The sequence below is a fragment of the Danio aesculapii genome, chromosome 8, assembly GCF_903798145.1.
Source record: "Danio aesculapii chromosome 8, fDanAes4.1, whole genome shotgun sequence".
In the NCBI taxonomy this organism is placed as follows: Eukaryota; Metazoa; Chordata; class Actinopteri; order Cypriniformes; family Danionidae; genus Danio; species Danio aesculapii.
The window spans coordinates 45798974-45825362 of record NC_079442.1 but is presented as its reverse complement, the minus strand read 5'-3'; the positions used below and the strand labels follow the sequence as shown (position 1 = coordinate 45825362).

The window sequence follows — 26389 nt, the reverse complement described above, 5'->3', positions numbered from 1 at the left end:
GGTGGAAGCGGAAGTAAATATTGTTCATCGCTGTGTAAACAAAAGGAGTGAATTATTACATGAATTCACCGCAGACATGAGAAGTTCACGTTGCTTTTGACAACTATTTAGTTTTTATGCTTCCGATGTTCTTAATGACTGTAGTGATATTCCGTCATTCTGTACAATAATCGGAGAAGCCAGTCATGGTAAGTGAAGTATTCATATTTCTGCAAATGTAGTTGTATTGTTATGGTTGGTATACATGCTGTAATACCATGGTACTTCGATATGTTCTTACTTGAAAGAATACCTTGGTCCAAAATATGGTACTTTGGCCTGATGAATATGAAAATGCAAAACATGCTGTTGTAAGAAAGAGAATGTAATCTTGTGTTATGTTCATGACCTGAAAGAAGTCTTGTCGTCTGTCCAAATTTTAGGAACAACAAATAATAACTTGACTTCTAGTTGATCATTTGGTATCAGAAGTGAATAATATGAAAGGCAAAGCTCTCTAGATTACGCTTATATTCCCAAAATAAAATATGATCATGCCCTAATTTTTAATTATTTAATTAGGACAGTAAGGTCTGGCTTTGCTTAGACAAGAGTCTTGTCACTTAACAGAAATAATGTACAGTGTAGAATATAAAGTCATGGTGCAGTGGAAAAAGAGTTAATATTGTGTATGCCTCCCATGAGCTTGGAGGACTGCATCCATACATCTCTGCAATGACTCAAATAACTTATTAATAAAGTCATCTGGAATGACAAAGAAAGCGTTCTTGCAGGACTCCCAGAGTTCAAGATGGTTTATATTCATCTTCAATGCCTCCCACTCCATCTTATCCCAGACATGCTCAATAATGTTCATATCTGGTGACTGGGCTGGCCAATCCTGGAGCACCTTGACCTTCTTTGTTTTCAGGAACTTTGATGTGTAGGAGTATGGGGAGCAGCGCTACCCTGCTAAAGAATTTGCCCTCTCCTGTGGTCTGTAGTGTAATGGGCAGCACAAATATTTTGATACCTCAGGCTGTTTATGTTGCCATCAACTCTGCAGATCTTTCGCACGCCCCCATACTGAATGTTACCTCAAACCATGATTTTTCCTCCACCAAACATGACTGATTCTGTGAGAATCTTGGGTCCATGCAGGTTCCAATAGGTCTTCTGCAGTATTTGTGATGATTTGGAGTGCAGTTCATCAGGTGATTCATCAGAAAATTCGACCTTCTGCCACTTTTCCAAATCAGTCAACTAGAAGTTGTTATTTGTTGCTCTTACAACTGGGATCGATGACCAGTCTTTTTTTTCAGGTAGTGTAGATGGCCATGACAGTTTTTAATCCGATCAAATTACGTTTTAATAAATAAAATTTAGTTTTTGGCACTATTTTAGTATTTAAAATGTGCCTTGTATATTTATATAATATAATTTATATAATATAAATATAATGTAGATTATTTTAAGTAAAATGTTAAATAGTTTTGGACTAGACTTTATAAAATTAATGTTGTTTATATAACTGTACTGGTTTGAAAACACTATTACTGGATGCACATTTGAGTTGATCTCTTATATTTTATTACAGGACAGTGAAGTGTCAGACTTTGAACAGCCTCCCGGACCAGAGAGGACTCTGATTCGGGGCAACGCACCTGTGTATTGTCTTTGTCGCAGACCAGATATCAACTGCTTCATGATGTATGATGGGTTTCTTTTTAAATCTGTGCACACCCTTTCAATATATGTTAAAATATTTGATTGTTCTAAATTGTTTTCATGTACACAGTGGATGTGACAGCTGCAGCGAATGGTTTCATGGGGACTGCATTAAAATATCAGAGAAGACGGCCAAAACCATCCGCGTGTGGTACTGTGAGAAGTGCAGAAGTAAGGAAAAACTTATTTAAAACGTATTTTATTATTATTATTATTATTATTATTATTATTATTATTATTATTATTATTGTTGTTGTTGTTTTTTTTTTTTTACATTTTATGTATATTATATGTTATGCAAAATCACTTTTATAAGGGATTTAAACAGTTGTGTGGCAGCAGTGCGTGAATATAACCAGTGTCTAATGATTCAAATGTATTAATTCAGTTTATTTATTATCACACTTGATAAAAACAGTCTGCAGAAACACTTATATTGACATTTTCGCTTTGTACATCTTCAGAGAGGGAAAGCCCTGCCAGTTAGTGGCAATCTGTTCCTCATTAGCATAAACAGCGAGAAGTGAGAAGCAGCCGACCGCCATTAGAGTTTTCAAACCGTACCTAAGATCTGGAGTATTAAAAATGTCTTCTGAGGCCCCGTTTACACGAATGCATTACAGTTTTAAAAACGATCCACGTCCACACGGGTGTTTCAGTTAGCATTTCTGAAAAGATCTCCGTCCACACTACACCGCTGAAAACGCACATCACATGACCACACACACACTCTGGAATGCGCTGCAGCGTATGTGGACGCCTGAGCTCCAGGCAGTCAGCGGTTGCATTGAGCACAGAACCCCAGGTGAGAGCTGCGCACGTCGGACAGTTCATCAAGGATCTACCGCTGGATATCATCTCACTATAGTTGTTATAGTAATATTTAACTCATCTGGTCTCTATCTAATGACTCTTCGGTCTTTTGAATCTATCACTTGTTCTCAGGTAACGAGTTTTGGCTGAGCGCAAAGATAAGTTTATATTTTAATTTATTTAACCATGTACACTGATTCTGCACATTTTGACTGCTTGCCTTTATGTCCTATATTGTAGAAACTTATTGTGTTATTGATTGCCATTATTGATTATTAAAACTAATATTCAGCAAAAGACAGGGTATGTGTCATATTTTTCAATGAAAATGAAAGGAGGCAGTTATGTTATAGGCTCCGTTTTGTTATAAATATGCATACAGTGAAGATGACGGTCATATAAATATGCAGCTACACAACGCCTCAACATTTTTGGTGTCTGTTAAGTTGTTAATATCTAAATGAAAATAGGCAGCTCCTTATATCATGTTTTCAATTTATTGTTAAAGTGAAACAGCGTAGCCAGGGTGATGTGAATTACGTTATAAAGTACACTGATCCTTTTGAAAGAGTTACCCGTTTTACATATCAAAGTTGCGAAGTGTTGAACTCACAAGGAAGGGATGCAAGACTAAACTTTGTGTACTTGTTATTGAGAAAAAGCCCCAATCTGGTAGCGTGAATGTCTGCAGCCCTGCCTTCGTTTTCAGATGTCCCTGTTTTCCACCATCCACACTGACACAGAGCAGCAGCGTTTTAAAAAGAAAATGGCCTGTTCAGCTTTTTCAAAGTGCTCTGTTTTCAGGGCTCGAAAACTCTGGCGTAGGGTGGACTGAAGGCGTAATCATAAAAAAAGTTATGCATTTTAAAACTAAACCATATTAGTGTAAATGGGGCCTGAGCCACATCTTTTGACAGGGGTTTGTAGCTCCGCCCTCTTTTAAAAAGCTCACAATATCATTTGAATTTAAAGTGACAGTCAGCAAAATGAAACAATTTAGATCAAAGCCTAAAAGAGGCCGTTTCAAAGAGTTATAAGAAAATATTTGTGTGGTGTTTTGAGCTGAAACTTTATATAAACACTTCATCAGAGACTTTTTTTTTTTTTTTACATCTTGCAAAAAGGGGCGTAATAGGTGCCCTTCAAGTTTTAATTTCTTGTGTTGAGGGTAATGTTTTAAATTATAGCATCAGAAACTACCTCCATGTGTGCGTCTTGTGATCTAGGTAAAGACGAAACCTTAGAAATCAAATACCGTCCCAAGAAAAGCCGGGAGAAGGAAGCAGAGACAGACGGGCTCGATACCCAACCTGACACACCAGATTTCAAGTCAGACGGACGGCGAGGGTCACGAGTGAGGAATTCTGATTCATAAAAACTGCTCCCAGAATGATTGTATATTTAAAAATTATGCCGTTTGTTTACCTTGGCACTCTCTTTTTATGCTTTTGTCCACAGATTAAGCGCTCTGCTCGCATGTGTGGAGAATGTGAAGCCTGTATGCGCACAGAGGACTGCGGGCTGTGTGACTTCTGCAAAGACATGAAGAAGTTTGGAGGCCCGAATAAGATTAGACAGAAGTGTCGACTGAGGCAGTGTGAAGTGCGCGCCAGGGTGAGTTTCACATGTGTAAACTTTGCTATTATAGAAACTTATTTATTGGCATTATAGAAACTTTTTTTATAGCGCTGCAGGTTAAGTTTTGCTTTTGTAAACTGTCATTATAGAAACATATTTATTATCATTATAGAAACATATTTATAGTGCATCCGGAAAGTATTCATAGCGCTTTTTCCACATTTTTTATGTCACAGGCTGGGCCGCCGCTGGCCCTCTGACAAGTTATCGCGGATGAAAGTGAAGAACGAGGTGGGGGTGGGGGGGTGTAGTTGTGATCGCGGTTGAAATAGAAGAGCGGGGGGTTGGTGATCGCGGTTGAAAGTGAAGAGCCATATAAATGTATGGGCCCTAAGAATCATCCTAACATCCCCCCCTAGCGGCACCCCTGGTTATATCCTTAATCAAAAATGAATTTAAATTCATTTATTTCCTCAAAATTCTACACACAATACCCCATAATGACTATGTGAAAAAAAGATTTTTTGAAATTGTTGCAAATTTATTAAAAATAAAAAAGCTGAAAAATCACATGTACATCAGTATTCACAGCCTTTGCTGTGAAGCTCTAAATTGAGCTCAGGTACATTCTGTTTCCACTGATCATTTTTGAGATGTTTCAGCAGCTTAATTAGAGTTCACCTGTGCTAAATTCAATTGATTTGACATGATTTGAAAGGACATACACCTGTTTATATAAGGTCCCAGGGTTGACAGTGCATGTCAAAGCACAAACCAAGCATGAAGACAAAGGAATTGTCTGTAGACCTCCAAGAAAGGATTGTCTTGAGGCACAAGGCTGGGGAAGGTTACAGAAAATTTCTGCTGCTCTAAAAGTTCCAAAGAGCACAATGGCCTCCATCATCCGTAAGTGGAAGATGTTTGGAACCACCAAGACTCTTCCTAGAGCTGGCCGGCCATCTAAGCTGAGTGATCGAGGGAGAAGGGCCTTAGTCAAGGAGGTGATCAATAACCCTGATGGTCACTCTGTCTGAGCTCCAGTGTTCTTCTGTGGAGAGAGGAGAACCTTACAGAAGGACAACCATCTGTGCAGCAATCCACCAATCAGGCCTGTATGGTAGAGTGTATGGTAGGCTGAGGCGACGGTTCATCTTCCAGCAGGACAATGACCCAAAGCACACCGCCAAAACATCAATGGAGTAGCTTCACAACAACTCGGGGAATGTCCTTGAGTAGCCCAACCAGAGCCCAGACCTAAATCCTATTGAACATCTCTAGAGAGATCTGAAAATGGCTGGACACTGTCGCTTCCCATCCAACTTGATAGAGCTTGAGACGTACTGCAAAGAGGAATGGGCAAAAATTCCAAGACTGGTGTGCCAAGCTTGTGGCATCTGTAATTGCTGCCAAAGGTGCATTAACAAAGTATTGAGCAAAGGCTGTGAATACTAATGTACATGTGATTATTATTTATTTATTTTTTTCAGTTTTTTTTTTTTTTTAATAAATTTACAACAATTTCAAAAACTCTTTTTTTCACATTGTCATTATGGGGTATTGTATGTAGAATTTTGAGGAAATCAATGAATTTAATCCATTTTGGAATAAGGCTGTATCATAAAAAAATGAATACTTTCCGAATGCACTGTAATGCACTCTAGGGTGAGTTTTGCATATGTAAACTTTGCTATTATAGAAACATGTATATATTTCCATTATAGAAACCTATTTATTGAACACTAGGGTGAGTTTCACTTTCGTAAGTTTTGCCATTTATAGAACCGTAATTATTTAGTGCTAGGGTGATTTTCACTTTTGTAAACTTTGCCAATATCGAAAGTTGTTTATCATAAGTTCACTTTAAAGGAATAGACTCTACTCATTTAAGGTCTGATTATGTTTGATTTCTTCATATAAATGTGTGTATGAAACATTTTTCCTAAGTGATTTTGCCTAAAGTCCCAAAATATTTACTCTACCTTCTTTTTTATGGTTATACTCTACCTTTTTTTATAAGTTTATCTCTTTACATTTACTGGCACAAGGGTGGGACATGTCTTTCTGTAGGTAGTTAGATAGATGGATGGATGGATGGATGGATGGATGGATGTGCATTTTTGTTCCATATATTGTGTAATTTGAACTGAAACATGAAGACAGGGCAGAACATAGATTAGCCTGCTTTTAAAAACCAGCCAAAAGCATTTTGTTTTTATCACAGCTTTACCAGTGAGAGTGCTTGAGATCAAATGCATATACTGTAGAAATAGTGTCTTGAAGGGGCCGGGGCATGTCAGATACTAGAGAGCATTTGATTGATCAGAATATTGGATGAGAAACTAAAGTATGAGGTGGCTTCAAAAAAAATGTTGATCCATTTGGACATGAAAACTGCAAGGGAAATGTTGTCAATGTTTTGATGCACACTAGCTTATAAATATCCTTAAAACTAACATTCTGATACTAACATCTAAAACACTTTATTTTGACTGCACAGGGACTTTAACCACTGTGCATCCTATTTTTAATTGTTCTTAGAAAATGTTGCGTGTGAAGGACGAGGAGTGCTCCATGTCTAGGAGCAGAGACTATCAGGATGGCCCACTGTCTGAGGAGTACAGTGAGAATGAGCTGGAGCTGTATCAGCAGTACTGCGCGGGACAGTATGGAGATAACAGCACGGTACCTGCTTCACACTGTCATGTCACACTTTAGCAAACATCTATCTTTGTTATGCCTCTGGGCAATGTTCTTGGAAGCCCGTCATTCTGTTGTTTTTAGCTCGTCCAATACACAATCCTAAAAGTTTCTAGTGAGTATGAAGACTTTTTTTTTTTTAGCTGTTTTGGGCTGGTTCAATTTGCATAGGAGCTAACCTTTACAGTAGACGTGCTGATATTCAATGATATATTATATTGTGATAATAAGTGTTGAGGTTAACGCAATACATGTAACGCCAGTTGCATAAAAATATAACTTTAATAAGTAATGTAGCTACCCGCCGGTTATGAAACAGTCCACGCTTACCAAATACCAATGTCCATGCGTTTTATTTATTAAACACAGTGAAAACTAAAAAGATAAAAAAACAAACAAACCAAATGTTTCACACAAAAACAAATCAAAAAGACATCAAAATAAACAAATAATATACAAACAATGTTTCTTTTACCGTGTTGGCCTGCTAACCAGCAGCAGAATAATCAGCAGCATTTAACATGTGTCTGCATTGAGATCTCACTATGCTGTCCATACCAACTCTCGCAGGTTAAATCAATCAAGAAGGATCATGTGACCTCTGACTTAGGCCAACCGGAAACACAAAAATTTATAAATTAAACAAACCAATACACTTTCAAATAATGAAATGTAAAAAAAATGTAAATAAACAAAATACAAGCTGACCAATTAACGTCAGCTACAAGTAAAGTAATACGTTACTTTTAAAAATCAAGTAATAATATTTGAGTTTCATGACACAAGCTTGGTTTCCATCCACCTATTTGTATGTGCATTTTGGATGTGCGCATAAAAAAAGGTTGATGAAAACACCAAGATGTGCATACATTTAGAAAATGTGCATAAAAAAACATATGCGTATAACTGAGTAGGATAAACTTTTTATTCAATAAGAAAAAATGCGCATAAACTATGATGGAAACACTTTTACCGAACAAATTCCAGTATGTGCATTAAAAACGTCATGTGATTTTGTTATAAGAGATCATGTGATGAATAAAATTGTGTGTGAATGGACAAACCAGTAGGCTGAGCACATTGTAAAACATTTGAAATGTTGTTTTGGTCATTCTAAAATGCCTTAACCAGTTCAGTAATAGTTTTATTATATTATTTATGACCTCCAGAGGAGTCAAGAGCATCTGTGCTCTTCGTCCCATGCCTTCAAACACCACCATGCATTCATTACATGTCAGCATTTGTCTTGGATGCAAGTAACTTAAGTAAGGAAAAGATTCTCCTACCACAGTAAATTCTGTTTTTATATTTGATATTTGGCGCCGTTTAATCAGAAAGTGGCGATTTTGTTCTCTTTGACTTGTTGAATGGAAACACCGCTTTATTTGCACGTCATTTATGCGATATTTCAGTTTTGCGCATAAGGTGAATTTGCATTTTTGGATATAAACATAGCTGATGTCGATGAAAGAATGCGCTCTGTGGTGGAAGTAGTCTTAATTTTGAACGATGAAAAGGAAAAGTGGATTTTCTTAATGGACAGTGATTTTACTAATGAAAACTAATGAAAAAGTAACTCAGCAGTAACATAATGCATTTCTTACCATAAAATAGTAACTAAGTAATGCAACTAGTTACTTTTTTGCGAAGTAACTCAATATTGTAATGCATTACTTTCAAAAGTAACTTTCCTCAACACTGGTGATAATGAATATGCATGATATTGTCATCATAGGCAGTTCAAAATACAGTAAATAATTATGTATTATTTTAACTTTTATAGTGCCTTTCCATAATATTCAGATTGTTGTGTTTGTATTGGTGATGGGAGAATTGAAGCTTTTCAAAGCTTAGAAACAATTCAGCTAAATTGCTTCGCAAAATGATTCACTGTTTTGAAGCGTTTGGAATGGCACATGCTAGGGACATCTAGTGGTCAAAACCATGTACATGCAACAAAAACTCAGGCGAAACATGCATTAGAATTGACCCTTTCAAACTTATTGCAAACTTTCAACTGAAAGAGTAACCTATAGATGCTTATTTAGAATTATTATATATTAAGTGTCTGGATAATATGTGTTCTTTTATCAATTTTCAAGGCATATATATATATATATATATATATATATATATATATATATATATATATATATATATATATATATATATTTATATATATAAATATATATATATATATATATATATTTATATATATAAATATTATATATTTATATATATATAAATATTATATATATGTCACGGATTGGCCAGGCTCTTCCACCAGCCTCACGCAAAGATCACCATCACCTGAGTATTAACCACACACAGCTGCACCCAATCACTTAGTCACTATATAAGCACACACCTCACTTCACTCAGGGTCCGGTCTCGTTCCTACGAAGCGGACTCTGAGTGAAACACCTCCTGGTAATCACTAGCATTTCAACCTCAGTATATTGTACTTATCTGCTCTTTGTCTCTCCTAGTTTGTCCAGTGTTCCCGGTGTCCTGTCTGCCTTGTGTTTGTCATCAGTCTGTCTTCCCCGCAAGCCCTCTGGTGTGTGCATTCGGTCTCCCTCTGTATCAGTCATCCAGCCTGCCACCAAGGATCACCCGAACAACCAGACTTCACTCACTTCTCCTCCGTTCTCCTTGTGTGCTCAGTTGTTGTTAAATAAACATCGTTGATAATTCACTCACCTCCTTTGTCCGTCTGCTTCCCATAACAGAAGACCGGACCTCTACAATCAACAGCATGAGCACTCACGATCCCATTCAAGAGTTGGTGGACTCATTGAAGAGAGTTTTATTACCATCTACTCCACTTCCCGAAGCACCACCAGCACCGAGCACTTCTTCACCGTCCACCCACTCATCCAGTCCCATGGCTCGACCAGCGCCCTACTCTGGCGGGGCGGAGGAGTGCAATGGATTTCTTTTGCAATGTTCTCTCATATTCACCATGCAACCTGAGTTATATCCCACAGATCGGTCCAAAATCGCATTCATCATCTCCCTTCTCTCTGGATCGGCTCTTCGGTGGGCAGAAACCATTTGGCAACAGTCTGGGCCGGTAACCAGCTCCATTCAAGCATTCACCAAGTACTTTAAGGAGGTTTTTGGTCGCGCAGATGCAGAAGTAGCAGCTGGAGAACAGTTATACCATCTCAAACAGGGAGCCATGTCCACTCAGGATTATGCGCTCCGGTTCCGTACTCTGGCTGCTGCTAGCGGATGGAATGAGCGATCTCTCCTCACCACCTACCGGCTCGGACTGGAGCCCAGCCTCCGACTACAGCTAGCAGCCCTCGACGATACCTTGGGGTTGGAGAAATTCATCCAACTATCCCTCCGCTGTTCCGATCGTCTGAGGGTATACCAGCACGATCTTCCACCTGTTCCCCAAGCACTCCTCCGTTCGCCAGAGCCAGCAGTCCCTCCAGAACCTGAACCAATGATCGTGGAATCTGGTAGACTCACCATCACTGAGCGACAGAGGAGGCTGACCCGGGGTCTATGTATGTACTGTGGTGCCGAAGGACATGTCAGGCTGGACTGTCCCATTCGTCCAGCACGTCCCTTGGTGAGTGTATTCAGTTCCCCTATTGAAAAAATGCATCCTCTCACCACCGATGTCCAGTTAACTACCCCTTCTGTATCTGTTTCAGTCACGGCCCTCATCGACTCCGGGTCAGCTGGAAATTTCATCTCGTACGCCCTCTGTCGCCAGCTCCATCTTAACACCGAAGCCTCGACGCACGTCTACCAGATCCAACCCATAACCAACGCAATCCGTTCCCAGGCACGTATCCATCGCAAATGTGAACCTATCTATCTCCAAGTGGGATTGCTCCACAAGGAGGAGATCCAATTTCTGGTTCTGGAGGGTGCATCCATGGACATCATTCTAGGGCGCCCGTGGCTGGTGAAGCACGATCCCATCCTCTCTTGGGGCACAGGAGAAATAAAGAAATGGGGTGAAGACTGCAAAACCAGATGTTTTCCCGACCTACCTGTTCAACTTCAGAAACCACTTACCATCTATGTCACGTCTGTCGAAAGTCCAGTCAATAAACAATCCATTCAAATCCCGAAGATCTACTCCACATATGAAGACGTTTTTTGCCCCAAGAGAGCTTCCCAGCTACCTCCACATCGGCCATGGGACTGCGCCATAGACCTGCTGCCAGACGCTCCTATGCCCAAAGGTAGGATCTACCCGTTGTCCCTTCCGGAAACTAAGGCCATGGAGGAGTATATTCAGGAAGCACTGAGTCAGGGGTATATCCGCCAGTCCACGTCACCCGCTGCCTCAAGCTTTTTCTTTGTGGCCAAGAAGGATGGAGGGCTGCGTCCTTGTATCGATTACCGAGTTCTGAATCAAGGAACAATTAAGTTCCGGTATCCCCTTCCTCTCGTCCCTGCGGCCCTGGAACAACTCCGATCCGCCAAGATATTCACGAAGTTGGACCTCCGCAGCGCCTACAATCTGGTCAGAATACGTGAGGGGGACGAGTGGAAGACTGCGTTTGTGACCCCTACAGGGCACTACGAATACCTGGTCATGCCCTATGGTCTGGTCAACGCCCCCTCCGTATTCCAGAACTTCATTCACGAAGTCCTCCGGGAGTTCCTCCATATCTCCGTCATAGTCTACATTGATGACATCCTGATTTACTCCCGGAGTGAGGCCGAACACCGCCACCACGTTGCGGAGGTCCTACAAACCCTCAGAGACCATCAATTGTACCTCAAGGCTGAAAAATGCTCCTTCCACCTACCATCTGTTCAGTTCTTGGGGTACATTATTGATCAAAAAGGGGTTCGCATGGACGAGGGGAAGGTCACTGCCGTTGTCTCCTGGCCACAACCAACAACTATTAAAGAACTCCAACGATTTCTAGGGTTTGCCAATTTCTATAGACGATTCATCCACAACTACAGTCTCATTACCGCTCCGCTGACCAACCTACTCAAAATCACCCCAAGAAACTCTCCTGGCCTCCCGAAGCAGATGCAGCCTTCCAAACCCTCAAACAATCATTCACTCAAGCTCCACTCCTGACTCACCCAGATCCTGAAATCCCGTTCGTGGTCGAGGTAGATGCCTCGACAACTGGAGTTGGAGCCATCCTGTCACAACATCAAGGTACACCAGCATTACTCCATCCATGCGCCTATTTCTCAAGGAAGCTCAGCCCGGCGGAGAGAAACTATGACATCGGAAATCGGGAGCTATTAGCCATCAAACTTGCCCTGGAAGAATGGCGACACTGGCTGGAGGGAGCTAAACATCCTTTCCAGGTGATTACAGACCATAAGAATCTCCAGTACCTCAAAGAAGCCAAAAGACTCTGTCCTCGTCAGGCCCGATGGTCCCTGTTCTTCTCCCGATTCCAATTCTCAATATCTTACCGACCTGGGTCAAAGAACATCCGAGCGGACGCACTTTCCCGTATTTTTGATCAGCCAGAACTCATGGAGACCCCAGCCAGAATCCTCCCAGAACAGATCACGGTCTGTCCCATCACCTGGTCCGCTCCTACAGTCGTCGCCACTCCCGAATCCAGGACTCCGCCGGGCTGTCCCCCCAATCGTCGCTTCATTCCTGAAAACCAACGGGTAGATCTGATCCATTCCACCCATACATCTTTGGGCACAGGACATCCCGGGACCAACAACACCCTCTCGCTGCTATCCCAACGCTTTTGGTGGCCGCACATGGCGAGGGATGTGAGGAGATACGTTCAAGGCTGTAGAGAGTGCGCTATGTCGAAGAGTCCTCGCCATCTACCTGCAGGTAAACTCCATCCCTTGCCCATCCCAAACCGCCCCTGGTCACACCTAGGAGTTGACTTTATGACAGATCTCCCATCATCTGAAGGTAATACCTGCATTTTAGTCATTGTCGATCGATTTTCCAAATTCTGCCGTCTGATTCCCTTGAAGGGTCTGCCCACAGCCCTGGAAACCGCAGAAACCTTATTCAACCATGTCTTCCGATGCTTTGGATTGCCTGAGGACATAGTCTCGGACAGAGGACCCCAGTTCATCTCCAGACTATGGAAAGCCTTCTTCAGACTCCTAGGTGTGACCGTCAGCCTCTCGTCTGGCTATCATCCACAGACCAACGGCCAGACAGAGAGGAAAATCCAAGAAGTGGGGCGGTTCCTCAGAACATTCTGTCACGGTCATCAAAACTCCTGGAGCCAGTTTCTGGGCTGGGCGGAATACGCCCAGAATTCCCTGCGGCAACCTACCACCGGACTTACGCCATTCCAGTGTATTCTGGGCTTCCAACCTCCACTCTTTCCCTGGGATGGCGAACCTTCTGATGTCCCCGCAGTGGATTACTGGTTCCGGGAGAGCGAGAGGGTCTGGGACGATGCTCATCACCATCTCCAGAGGGCAGTTCGCAGAGCCAAGGAGGTCTCCGACAAGAGGAGGATCCCAGGTCCAAGCTATGCGCCGGGGCAGAAAGTTTGGCTCTCCACCAGAGACATCCGCTTGCGACTGCCCTCCCGAAAACTTAGTCCCAGATTTGTTGGTCCCTTCACCATCCTGGAGCAGGTCAACCCCGTCACATTTAAGTTACAGTTACCACCACAATATAGGATCCACCCCACATTCCACGTGTCACTCCTCAAACCCTTTCACGACCCTCTGATTCCTTCCACAGAGCCTGGCCATGAAGAGGAACCTCCTCCCCCACTGATGTCGGAAGTCGGATCCATTTACAAGATCAAGGACCTTCTACGGTCCCGACGTCGTGGTGGTCAGCTGGAATATCTTGTCGACTGGGAGGGATACGGTCCGGAGGAGAGATCTTGGGTCCCCAGATCAGATATATTAGATCCTGCACTTATGGAAGAGTTCCACTCCAATCACCCCGAGTTTCCAGCACCTCGTGGACGTGGTAGACCACCACGGCGTCGGAGGTATAGGCCCTCAGGAGCGGGCCCTGGGGAGGGGGGTAATGTCACGGATTGGCCAGGCTCTTCCACCAGCCTCACGCAAAGATCACCATCACCTGAGTATTAACCACACACAGCTGCACCCAATCACTTAGTCACTATATAAGCACACACCTCACTTCACTCAGGGTCCGGTCTCGTTCCTACGAAGCGGACTCTGAGTGAAACACCTCCTGGTAATCACTAGCATTTCAACCTCAGTATATTGTACTTATCTGCTCTTTGTCTCTCCTAGTTTGTCCAGTGTTCCCGGTGTCCTGTCTGCCTTGTGTTTGTCATCAGTCTGTCTTCCCCGCAAGCCCTCTGGTGTGTGCATTCGGTCTCCCTCTGTATCAGTCATCCAGCCTGCCACCAAGGATCACCCGAACAACCAGACTTCACTCACTTCTCCTCCGTTCTCCTTGTGTGCTCAGTTGTTGTTAAATAAACATCGTTGATAATTCACTCACCTCCTTTGTCCGTCTGCTTCCCATAACAATATATATATATTTTTTTTTTTCTTTTTTTATATATATATATTTAAATATATATATAATAAAGCTGTGTCATTATTGTGAATTTTATAAATTTTATTATATTACACAGATTGCCTGCCCAGAGGAGAACCATTACATTTTCAAAACATTTCGAAACCTCATTTACTGCACCAAACCTTCATCACAGCACCAAATGCTTGAAGGTTTGGATCTCCGCTGGACAAATGTGTATCTGATTAAAGGATTTTAAGTGAATCTGTTCATTGTGTCTGTAAGCTGTGGTTGGCAGTTGCAGAAATGACTGTATCTGTGTTTTCTTTGTTTTGTTTTGTTTTTACTAGGCTTGGAATAGTGATGATGATGATGGTTCATATGGAGAATCGTCTCTGAGAAAGAAAGCTGTTAAGGTCAAACACGTGAAAAGAAGAGAAAAGCGATCTGAAAAATCTGAAAAAAAGGTAAAGACTTGTTTAACCCTAGCTTAAAGTAGTCAGGAAAAGTTTCTTTTCTTCTTTTTTTATGCAACAAATTGTAAGGATAAAATGTTAGGGGAAAATGCTAGTTTAAGCCTTTTATATCTAATATAGTGTGACATATGGAGAAAATGAAGCTCACACTTGAGGAATAATATGAACAACTTTTATTCAAAGACTTTTAGTACGATAATATTTAAATGTTTTATCCTTAAAGTGTTGTAGTTTTAATTGAGGATAGGCAAAACATAAATCAACGCAATACAATCATGATTGAGAGATAAACAAATAAAGGTTTGATGGATAATATTTGTGATATACACATTTTAACATTTGGAAAAAAAAAACAATTGGCAGATATATTTTAAAGTTATGTAAATTCAGCTTGTGTATTATTGAAACTATTTAGATTATTGGATCTATTTAAAAGGCCTGCTAACTGTTCCATAATAAAGTAATAATTATCAGATGATAAGCATGTTGTTTTTTCTTCAGTTTTGCTCATTCAAATAGTTTAGAGGACTTAGAATTGTGTGTATCAAATATAATACAGTAGTCTTATAATGTCTTTCATGCGTTGCAAAAAATGTTTTTCTTAGAGTTTATTCAAATCTTTCAATCAATTTTTCTAAGCATTTTTAGACTAGTAAAAAATATGATTTTGTTTTTAGTAATGATTAAATGATTTTCCTCTTAAAAAAAGCTAAATCTTGCTGTGGGGAAATCCATTTGCGCCACCATGTGGACTTATGGGTGTGCTGGTCTAAAAAGGAGGTGTGTTAAAGCGCATTGTTGGCTCTTTGCTATTTTGAAGAACTGAAATAGACTGCGCCATTGACCAACTAAAAGCTGCTCGAAAGTCCAGCGCAGAGTGCGTTAGTTATGCGCCTATGGTGGTCCAAAACGCTTACACATTGCTTAATACACGCATATCTTTACATATGAAAAAAAATGTTAAAATGTTACAAAAATTATTATTTTGTATAAAATATAAAAACCACTGCCTGCATGCCTCCTTCACCTCGGGGGGCTTTTTCAGTTTATTCATGACAATCTGCATTTGTATAATAATAATATTATTATTATTAATAATAATATTATTATTATTATTATTATTATTATTATTATTAGTAGTAGTAGTAGTAGTAGTAGTAGTAGTAGTAGTAATATATATTATATGCATATTTATATTTGTTTTATTAAAAACAAGTTTAGATTTGTCCTGTCGGGTTTGCAGTCCTATGCATCACCATATGGGGCCTAGAAATTGGAAATGTGTTTAGATATAACTCCATTATTGTTCATTCATTTATTTGTTTGCTGGAAATTAGACCTGAATTTAGAAATGGTGGCTAATAGATGTCTTCAGTGGAGTGAGTTCCCACCATTCCCTTACTCCACGAAAGTAAAAGAGTAAAGTAAAGAGAAAGTAAAGAGGTCGAATGGAGGAGGCTCATTCTTTATCCTCGCGCTGCAGATACTCTTGCAAATGTTTTTCTCACTAGTGAAACGTTCAGTTTGTCCACTTACAAAGTCTGCCATGCAAATAGCAGATGCACCATGGTGCATCGCAACTGACTCTTAAAGGGAATGTGAAAAGAGACTAGTTGAATGCACGTTATGCTCAAAACACACCCATAACTCCTTAAGAGAATAAGCACAACCCTGTTAGACCATGCACCAGGACGCACACCGTTTTTTTCCCGTCCTTAAAATAGCAAAAGTGGATTTGTAAGTAAGAAAAGCATTTTTTGCAAAGTAGACATTTTTGGCTCATCATCGTGCTTAAAATGAAAATTAAATTGGGTCTTTGTTTTCATTCATAAGAAAGAGGAGAATAAATCTCGGAAGCACAAGCCCAAGCAGAAGCACCGTGACCGGGTGAGACACAGCGAGCGGGCAGAGGTTCGAGACAGCGGAGGAGCCAGACAGTGCCTCGGACCCGGCTGTGTGGAAGCTGCACGCGCAAACTCAAAATACTGCTCAGATGACTGCGGGATGAAGCTCGCTGCAAAGTACATCTGCAAATACTGCACTGTTGTAGAGAGCAATATACAGTTGAAGTCAAAATTATTAGCCATCTTGTGAATTTTTAAACAATTCCCAAATGATGTTTAACAGAGCAAGGAATTTTTTTAAGTATTTCCTAAAATATGAAGTCTTATTTGTTTTTTTTTCGGCTAGAATAAAAGCAGCTAATAATTCTGACTTTAATTATGTAGGAGATTACGGAGACTCTAAACATGTGTTTTTGTTTGCCCAGTCGAATCTGTGAGATTTTGCCCCAGCGGATCCAGCAGTGGCAGCAGAGCCCGTGCATCGCAGAAGAGCAGGGCAAGAAGTTTCTGGAGCGAATCCGCCGTGAGCAGCAGTTGGCTCGCATGAGGCTCACTGAGATGGAGAAACGCTTTCATGAGCTGGAGGGCATCATCGCTAAAGCCAAACAGCAGGTCGTGCAGTACGATGAAGAGGTTAGAGCCATCATTAAAAGCATGAGGTTTACCATTCTGCTGATTTGTAAATACTGCGAACACATTATAGTTTCCTGTAGGGCTGGGCGATATGATAATCTCATATCACTATATAAATCATCACATTCAATTCAATTCATCTTTATTTGTAAAGCGCTTTTACAAACTAGATTGTGTCAAAGCAGCTTAACATAGAAAATTATAGTTTAATTGAAACAGTCGAGTTTTCAGAGCAGAAATTCAGTTGAGTTTAGTTCAATTCAGTGTGGTTTAAATTGCACTGCTGAAAGTCCAAACACTGAAGAGCAAATCCATCGATGCACAGCTCCACAAGTCATAAACCAAGACAGCCAGCCAGGAACGAAACTCACCAATTGACGAAAGTGAAGGGAAAAAACTCGAGAGAAATCAGGCTCAGTTGGGCATGACCATTTCTGGCCAAACTTTTTTGTGCTGAGCTGCAGTCTAGGCACCAGAGGACAGAGAACGCTTGACATCCATCCTGGAGAAGCTGCACAAAATAAGCAATAGTGCATCATGAAATGAGATGCCTTTTATTTTGTCCATGCAATCTATATTGTCACAGTATAGAGGACGGAACCTGCAAAAACAATAAATAAATAGATATGCAAATGAATAAATAAATGAGTAAATAAATCTGTAAATTCCTGGATAAATAAAACAATAAATAAATAAATACACAGATAAATAAATAAAAGGAAAAAAATCAGCTTTCCTGTCAGCGTTTTCTTATTTCCCCCCAACATTCGTGTAGTTTATGTAATAATTTATCTGCCCGGCCACTATTAATTATTGATATATTTATTTATGCAGGAATTTGATTTTTATATTAATTTATTTGCTTATTTATTTATTTATTTATTTATTTATTTGCATATTTTATTTATTCATTGTTTATTATCACAGCATTAGGTTTCCTGAATATTGATGTTTTTCTTTCCCTGAAGGTCAACGAGGGCGATGATGACACCGATTTGCAAATCTTCTGTGTGTCCTGCAGTCATTCAGTTAACCCCAAGGTGGCGCTACGTCATATGGAAAGGTGCTATGCAAAGGTGTGTAATTATTAAAGTGTCTGTTGTAAATAATTGTAATGGACATATCTTAATTTTCATGTCTTTTTTAATAACATAGTTTTTTTCTTTTTACCTAGTATGAGAGTCAGACGTCCTTTGGCTCCATGTACCCCACACGCATAGAGGGGTAAGAAAATTTTTATGATTTAAAAATATATATACATTAATGAGATATATATAATTATTACAATGTTAGAAGTTTTTAAGTCTCTTATGCACAACAAGGCTGTATTTATTAGAAAATACAGTACAAATAGTATTAAAGTGAAATTTTATTAGAATTTAAAGAGACTCTTCTCTATATACAGTTGAAGTCAGAATTATTAGCCGCCCCGTTTATTTTTTCCCCCCAATTTCTGTTTAACAGAGAAGATTTTTCAACACATTTCTAAACAAAATAGTTTTAATAACTCATTTCTAATAACTGATTTATTTTATCTTTGCCATGATGACAGTGAATAATATTTGACTTGATACTTCTATATGGCTTAAAGTGACAATTAAAGGCTTAACTAGGTTAATTAGGTTGACTAGGCAGGTTAGGGTAATTAGGGAAGTTATTCTATAACGATGGTTTATTCTGTAGACTATCAAAAAAAGTATAGCTTAAAGGGGCTGATAATTTTTACCTTAAAATGTTTTTAAAACATTAAAAACTGCTTTTATTCTAGCTGAAATAAAACAAATCAGACTTTTCTCCAGAAGAAAAATATATTATCAGACATACTGTGAAAATTTCCTTGCTCTGTTAAATGTCATTTGGGAAATATAAAAAAGAGAAAAAAATTCAAGCATGGCATCAGCTTGATGCATTTAGGCATGTAGACATGCTCAAGACGATCTGCTGCAGTTCAAACCGAGCATCAGAATGGGGAAGAAAGGTGATTTAAGTAACTTTGAATGTGGCATGGTTGTTGGTACCAGACGGGCTGGTCTGAGTATTTCAGAAACTGCTGATCTACTGGGATTTTCACGCACAACCATCTCTAGGCTTTACAGAAAATGGTCAGAAAATAAGAAAATATCCAGTGAGTGGCAGTTCTGTGGGCGCAAATGCCTTGTTGATGCCAGAGGTCTAGAGAGAATGGCCAGACTGGTTCCAGCTGATAGAAAGGCAACAGTAACTCAAATAAGCACTCGTTACACCCTAGGTATGCAGAAGAGCATCTCTGAACACACAACATGTCTAACCCTGAGGCAGAGGGCTACAGTAGCAGAAGACCACACCGGGTGCCACTCCTGTCAGCTAAGAACGGGAAACTGAGGCTACAATTCGCACAGGCTCACTGAAATTGGACATAGAAGATTTTAAGAAACTTTGCCTGGTCTGATGAATCTCGATGGTAGGGTCAGAATTTGGCGTCAACAACATGAAAGCATGGATCCATCCTGCCTTGTATCAACGGTTAAGGCTGGTGGTGGTGGTGTAATGGTGTGGGGAACATTTTCTTGGCACACTTTGGGTCCATAAGTACCAATTGAGCTACGGGTCAATGCCACAGCAGACCTGAGTATTGTTGCTGACCATGTCCATCTCTTCATAACCACAGTGTACCCATCTTCTGATGACTACTGGATAACAGGATAACGCGCCATGTCATAAAGCGCGAATCATCTCAGACTAGTTTCTTGAACATGACAATGAGTTCACTGTAATCAAATGGCCTTCACAGTCACCAGACTCAACTCAATAGAGCACCTTTGGGATGTGGTGGAACGGGAGATTCACATCACGGATGTGCAGCCGGCAAATCTGCAGCAACTGTGTGATGCTATCATGTCAATATGAACCAAAATCTCTGAGGAATATTTCCAGTACCTTGTTGAATCTATGCCACGAAGGATTGAGGTAGTTCTGAAGGCAAAAGGGGGTCCAATCTGGAACTAGTAAGGTGTACCTAATAAAGTAGCTGGGAAATATTTTTTGAATATATTTTTAAGTCTTTAGTCCACATGATATAAATCATAAATAAGTATCCTTATTTGCTTAACAAATATTTCTCTTTATTATTAATGTTGAAAACGGCATACTATTTTTATATGTAAATCATAAAATAAATCATCTCTGTGATTAGATTGTTCACAACAGCATCTGTGAACAGCAAAATAAATCTGTTTCTTTAAATCTTAAATGTTACTTTTGATCAATTTAATGCATCCTTACTGAATAAACATCTTGATCTTCTATCTTATGTAGGGGTTGTGGTATTTTTTGACAGTATTATTTCTTCATCTTTAAAATGAGGGAGAAAAATCACTAAGGACACCATTAATGCCTTTTGAAAACCTCAAACAAAATACTAGCAAACAATATTTAATTCTCTTATCATTTCTGCTTTCTTTCTTCACGTATATAGTGCTACGCGGCTCTTCTGTGATGTTTACAATCCACAAAGTAAGACGTACTGTAAAAGACTGCAGGTCCTCTGTCCGGAGCACTCCAGAGACCCCAAGGTTATGCATTTCATACATAAGCACCTAATTTGCATAGACATCAAGGATGTTATTCCTAAATATGAATGCTTCGTGTGCAGATTCCTGCGGACGAGGTCTGTGGGTGTCCACTGGTTCGAGATGTGTTTGAACCCACCGGTGAATACTGTAGAGTGTCCAAACGCAAGTGTAACAAACACTACTGCTGGGAGAAACTCCGCAGGGCTGAAGTCGACCTGGAACGAGTGCGAGTGGTCAGTATATAAGCTCTATGGTTGCCAAGTGTCCCGTATTGGATGGGTAGTCCTATATAATTCTATTTTTGTACCCCTTCTCCTTGGCCCTTCAAACAGAGTGTGAAGGGGAAGGGCTTCAAAATTTACCCCTAAGAACTAGGACAGCACTACACATCATCATATGATATCGTGAGCTCTTGCTTCATATGAGATCAGACAATCACGACTGCTGTAGTTATTCCAGTTGTGCTATTTTTTGGTATTTCTCTTCAGGAAATCACTTGCATATATCACATTATTATAACGATATAATGTGGCAATAAGCTCGTTATTTTATTGTGCATTTACACGGTGGCCATATTCATCTATGTAAACACACAAAAAACAACATTACTATTATAGCAGACACTGTAAAAAGCTCATTCCCAGCCACTAGACATTACTGACAGGGTATTCCAGTGTCATCGAGTGACAGTATGTTGTGGGACTGCTGTACAGGAGTTGTTATTATTAGGGATTATAGAAAGCGAAACTTAGCGGTTTTTATTTTAGCGGTTTTATTTAAAGCATGACGGTAAAAAACAAACGCGGTTATGAATATATTAAAACATGTAATTGTTTGTTGTAAAAATTATAATAATGACAAAAAAATACTAATTTGTGCATCTCTTTACTTTCGGGTGCAGCCATGCTGCTGTTGTAGCTGGTGTATTCTGGGAAATGTTTTTACCCCTTGGTTTCGAATGTGGTCCTGAAAAATCTCTCTTCCCCTTAGCCCTACGCCTTTAAGCTAAAGAGAATTGGCACACCCGTACCCCTTCACGTAAACGTTTAAAACAAGGGGTAGGAGTAAGGGGAAGGGCTAAGGGGTAGAATTGGGATTGGGCCTTAATCAGTTACCCGTGTGCGCAGACATGCTGTGGAAACTCTGATGTAAACAACAGCATGGATTGCATGTATTATTGTACTAGTGTTGTCATGAGAATACCTCAGTACATTTTTAGATTGTTAGTAAACGATAAAAAAATGCTTTTATTACTAAAGCATTTAGTTTTCGTCTTGCTTCTTTTACAAAAAACTCTTAAAGGGCACCTATGATGAAAATCATCTTTTGTAAGCTTTTCAATTCAATTCACCTTTATTTGTATAGCGCTTATACAATGTAGATTGTGTCAAAGCAGCTTCACATAAAAGGTCATAGTAAATAGGAACAGTGTAGTTCAATTTGTAGTGTTTAAGTTCAGTTCAGTTTAGCTCAGTTCAGTGTGGTTTAATAATCACCACTGAGAGTCCAAACACTGAAGAGCAAATCCAATGATGCGCAGCTCTATAGATCCCGAACTATGCAAGCCAGTGGCGACAGCGGAGAGGGAAAAAAACTTCACTAAATGGCGAAAGTGAAGAAAAAAAACCTTGAGAGAAACCAGGCTCAGTTGGGCACGATCATTTTAATTTCTCCGCTGCCCAAACGTCTTGTGCAGAGCTGCAGTCTCAGTGGCGGATAGAACTGTGTGTATGTATAATGTGTCCACAGTCATACTGAAGTGATAGTAACACGATAAGTCTCCTTTTTAAATTTCGTGACGGTAAGATTGAATCCAAATCCCTCCCATTTTCAGGCCCATCGCAACGTAACATAGGAGTGCGGTTTCCCCGCCCACCGAATTCATTGACAGCCGTGTATTAACATGTCTCCGTATTAACGCATATAATCATATCCACAAGATGGACGTGTGCAAAGCAACTGGGATTAAACAATCTGTTCACCTCTCTGTGATCATCCGCACCTCAAGAATGAGTTTTACAAGTTTAAAACGTTTTTAAAACCGTGCATGTTTAGAATAAATAAAATTGCTGTAATTCATCACCAAAACCACATGTCAGTACAAATATAAAAGAAGATGCTTCAATCCTGGTTTGTGGAAGTTAAATCAGGTTTATTTTGTACATTAACGTAACGGATATTGCAGGGACGTTGCTAGACATAAAGCTCTACTGGGGCACCAAAAAAAATAAAAATAAAATAAATAAATATATAATAAATATATATATATATATATATATATATATATATATATATATATATATATATATATATATATATATATATATATATATATATATATATATATATATATATATATATATATATATATATAATTATTTTATATATTTTTTTTTTAAAGAAATATTTAGTATAAATAAAAGTATTCATGTTATTATACAATTATTATTCTAAATGATCTTAAATGTAACTGGAAAACAATGTTTAGACAAAACTGGAGTGATATGCTAAGATCATTTAAGAAATCTTTTGCATAAATATTAATTTCATTTGAATTAAATTCTATAGACAATTTAATAAAATACAAAAAAAAAGATGTTTTATTGAATTATCTGTTGTCTTAGACTTGACACATGGCAGAGAATTAGGTTTATTAAGTCTTACCTCTCTGACTCCTCATCCCTCCTTTTTGCTTCATAAAAAAAAAATCCGGAGGCATGCTTAGTAAGATCACCATCATATTGTTTAAACTTTAGTTTTGTCGACTAGCTAAACAAAACGCCGGTTTTACAACCTAGAGCGGCGCGTGACAAGTAAGTAGCCTGCTTTTTTGGCACGCATGTTAACTACCGGGACTCGCACCGGCATAAGAGCAGCGCGTGCAAGAGGCGAACACGCAGAGAGGCGCAATTTCTCTGCGCACACGCGGAGATGCGTCGGTTTGCTTTTTTATTAAACACAATGCTTTCACCAGCGTTGGTTCGGTTGCACATAGAGAATAACATCTTTATTTCGGAATTACCACTCTTAATAAATACACTTGCATATGAAGTAATCATATCTCAATGCATTTACTGGGGCACTGGAGATTTTTACTGGGCACGTGCCCCTGTAAATTGGGTCTAGCGACGCCCCTGGGATATTGTGTATCCTGTCACAAAACAGTGCAAAGCTAAATGTGTGTGTGTGTGTGCACAAACTTTGTAACTATATTGTTTGTGACTCATCGTTGCAGAAAGGCTTGAATTAACTCCACAACAAATAAATCAAATAGTCGTTGGGAAAGTTTTTACTGTAGTAAGGGAGATCTGCTTCATTCTTGTCTGTCACTGTGCTGTTTATCTACGCAAGACGCAGCAGGAGAAGCTACCCTCATCAGAGTAATAGTGACACGCACGTGGGAACGGTGGGAGGGAAGAACCAGCTCATTTGCATTAAAGGCACAGGCAACAAAAACAGCTACAATGTCATAACAGCTCAAATTCAGATTCAGAAAGGTATAATAAATAATCTGATGGTTGTTTTGAGCTGAAATTTCACAGACACTTTCTGGAGACACAAAAAAAATCTTGAAAAAGGGGTCAAATGGGTGCTCTTTAAATCAAGCAGGATTTTCTAGAAAAGTTAAAAATATTAAATAATATAAAAAAAACAATTAAATAAAAAAATATAGAAATATGGAAAAAATATAGAAATAATGTCAAAATTAATTGAGATTTCATTAAAACAAGCGAAATAATCAAAGTTTTCATTTTAAATAAGATTATTTTGCCTGTTGTAAGGAAATACTCACTAAATGTTGAGATATTATTTAAAAAAAACAAGACAATATTTTTATTTGTCAAAAATGCTTCTTGATTTAAGAATTTTTAGATATTTGGACTAAAAACAAGACAAAAACCCAAAGTAAGAAAAGCTTTTTCTGCGTGTATTACCATTTAAAAATGTTATTCTCATGAAAACTGTGATTAATTATTGCGATTTTTGAAAACTCGCGTTAAATCCCAACATAGGCTCATTCTGAAAACGTAGCCCTATATACATTTCTGGAGATCGTAAATTATGTAGCCAGAAGTACGTACGGCTGCATTTTGTTTTTAAAAACGAACGCTACGGGATGGTATGAGGCCATTCGTTTTTGTGCTACCAGCTGACCACTTACCTCCATGTGGACTGCTTTCCCGCTGTAACTAGTTTGTCCAGTAGCTCGCCATGTACATTGGCGGACTTGAGACGCAGAGAGGAGTCGACCGCAAAGACAGGGTTCGAGTCTGGTGAGGAACGGCTCCAGAAAGCGGGTAACAAAAACAAACACAGAAGCCAAAAAATAAAATAAATAACAGGGTTAGAATGTGGTAAAATCTTAAAATGTGGTAAAAATCAGGCGAGGGCTTTTCTTTTTCTAGATTGCTTTTGAAAACTGTCGGTGGAGCTTTGGGAAGGGGTTGGGCGGGTCAATCTGTGCTTTAGAAAACACTATTGGTTGGGTTTAGGGAAGTAGGAGGGTGGGTCAGTCGATTGGTCATTCAGTCAGTCGACAGTGGCCTCTAGTGGATTTACGCGAAAACAGCAGGTGCGAATGGCACTCGCGAGAGTAATTTGAGATCTTAAAAAGGGTACACAGCGGCTTCTGGTGAATTTACGCGAGAACAGTAGGCGCGAATGGCACTCGCGAGAGAAAATTGAGATCTGAGAAAGTATACACAGCCGGTGGATTTGCGAAAACAAAACCGCAAAAAAACATAGCTCTTGGTACGTATTTGCCGCTATCCAGATATGTTCATAGTGGTATGTTTTTAGAATGAGCCTGGGATGGTAAATCCTGTAACACTGCAATTAGCTAAGCCTGCAAATTAAAGGCATGCTTGTATATAGGCAATTAATTAATATATATTTATATAGACAGTTATTATATTATACAATGTTCTGTAAAGAGCCTCTAAAGTGACTTGCAAAAAATAATATTAATGAAAACTTTCACTTGCAAACATGAAACTATATCGACAGAACAGAGATAAACATCCCATAATGCAATTCACAACCGTAAATAAATGGCAAATAAAAACGGAAACTGTTCATTAACAGATTTTTTACAGTGTTTTTCTTTAATCATTTCTCCTCTTCTTTTCATCTAGTGGTACAAGTTGGATGAATTGTTTGAGCAGGAGCGCAATGTGAAAACAGCCATGACGAATCGCGCAGGTCTGATGGCGCTCATGCTGCACCAGACAATTCAACACGACCCAATTACCACTGACCTGAGAACCAGCAAAGACAGATAAGGTTACAGCCATTCATTCCCTTTCATCATCCGTTCACCTTTTTATGTATTCCCTTTGCACTTTTAACCATGAAGCCATTTTCTTTTTGATGTTACAGAGAAATGAAGAAGTCCTCCTGAAGTCGCCTCACATTTGTGAAGATTTGTTCACAGTTATTGTCTTAGCGGTTTGTCAAAAATTGATTTTATGTAGTGTTTTTGTTGTTTTTATGTAGAAATGTCTTAACATTCTTAAAGGGAAAGTTCACCTAAATATATAAATTTTGTCATCCTTTACTCACGCTTCACTTCTTAATGTTTAACACCAGTAAACGTTGACCTCCATATTTGTTTTTCTGGTAACACTTAATATTTACTACACACTA

General features: G+C 39.3%; 1 protein-coding gene across 1 annotated transcript; it reads left to right on the top strand.

Annotated features, from left to right (window-relative positions):
- On the top strand, nucleotides 1-26389 carry cxxc1a (CXXC finger protein 1a). The gene is made up of 15 exons (XM_056464065.1): nucleotides 1-188; nucleotides 1577-1689; nucleotides 1778-1878; nucleotides 3747-3874; nucleotides 3979-4134; nucleotides 6637-6780; nucleotides 14590-14706; nucleotides 16549-16736; nucleotides 16985-17192; nucleotides 18161-18268; nucleotides 18367-18416; nucleotides 20647-20743; nucleotides 20824-20976; nucleotides 25879-26026; nucleotides 26123-26389. The coding sequence occupies exons 1-14, from the start codon at nucleotides 186-188 to the stop codon at nucleotides 26023-26025; spliced, it is 1713 nt and encodes a 570-aa protein (XP_056320040.1). The 5' UTR covers nucleotides 1-185; the 3' UTR covers nucleotide 26026; nucleotides 26123-26389.

Bases quoted from the DNA above. Each gene is read 5' to 3' on its own strand.
- cxxc1a (XM_056464065.1), top strand. The intron at 3,875-3,978 runs GTGAGGAATTCT...TTTTGTCCACAG, and splicing joins ACGGACGGCGAGGGTCACGA to ATTAAGCGCTCTGCTCGCAT. The intron at 16,737-16,984 runs GTACATCTGCAA...TTGTTTGCCCAG, and splicing joins GGGATGAAGCTCGCTGCAAA to TCGAATCTGTGAGATTTTGC.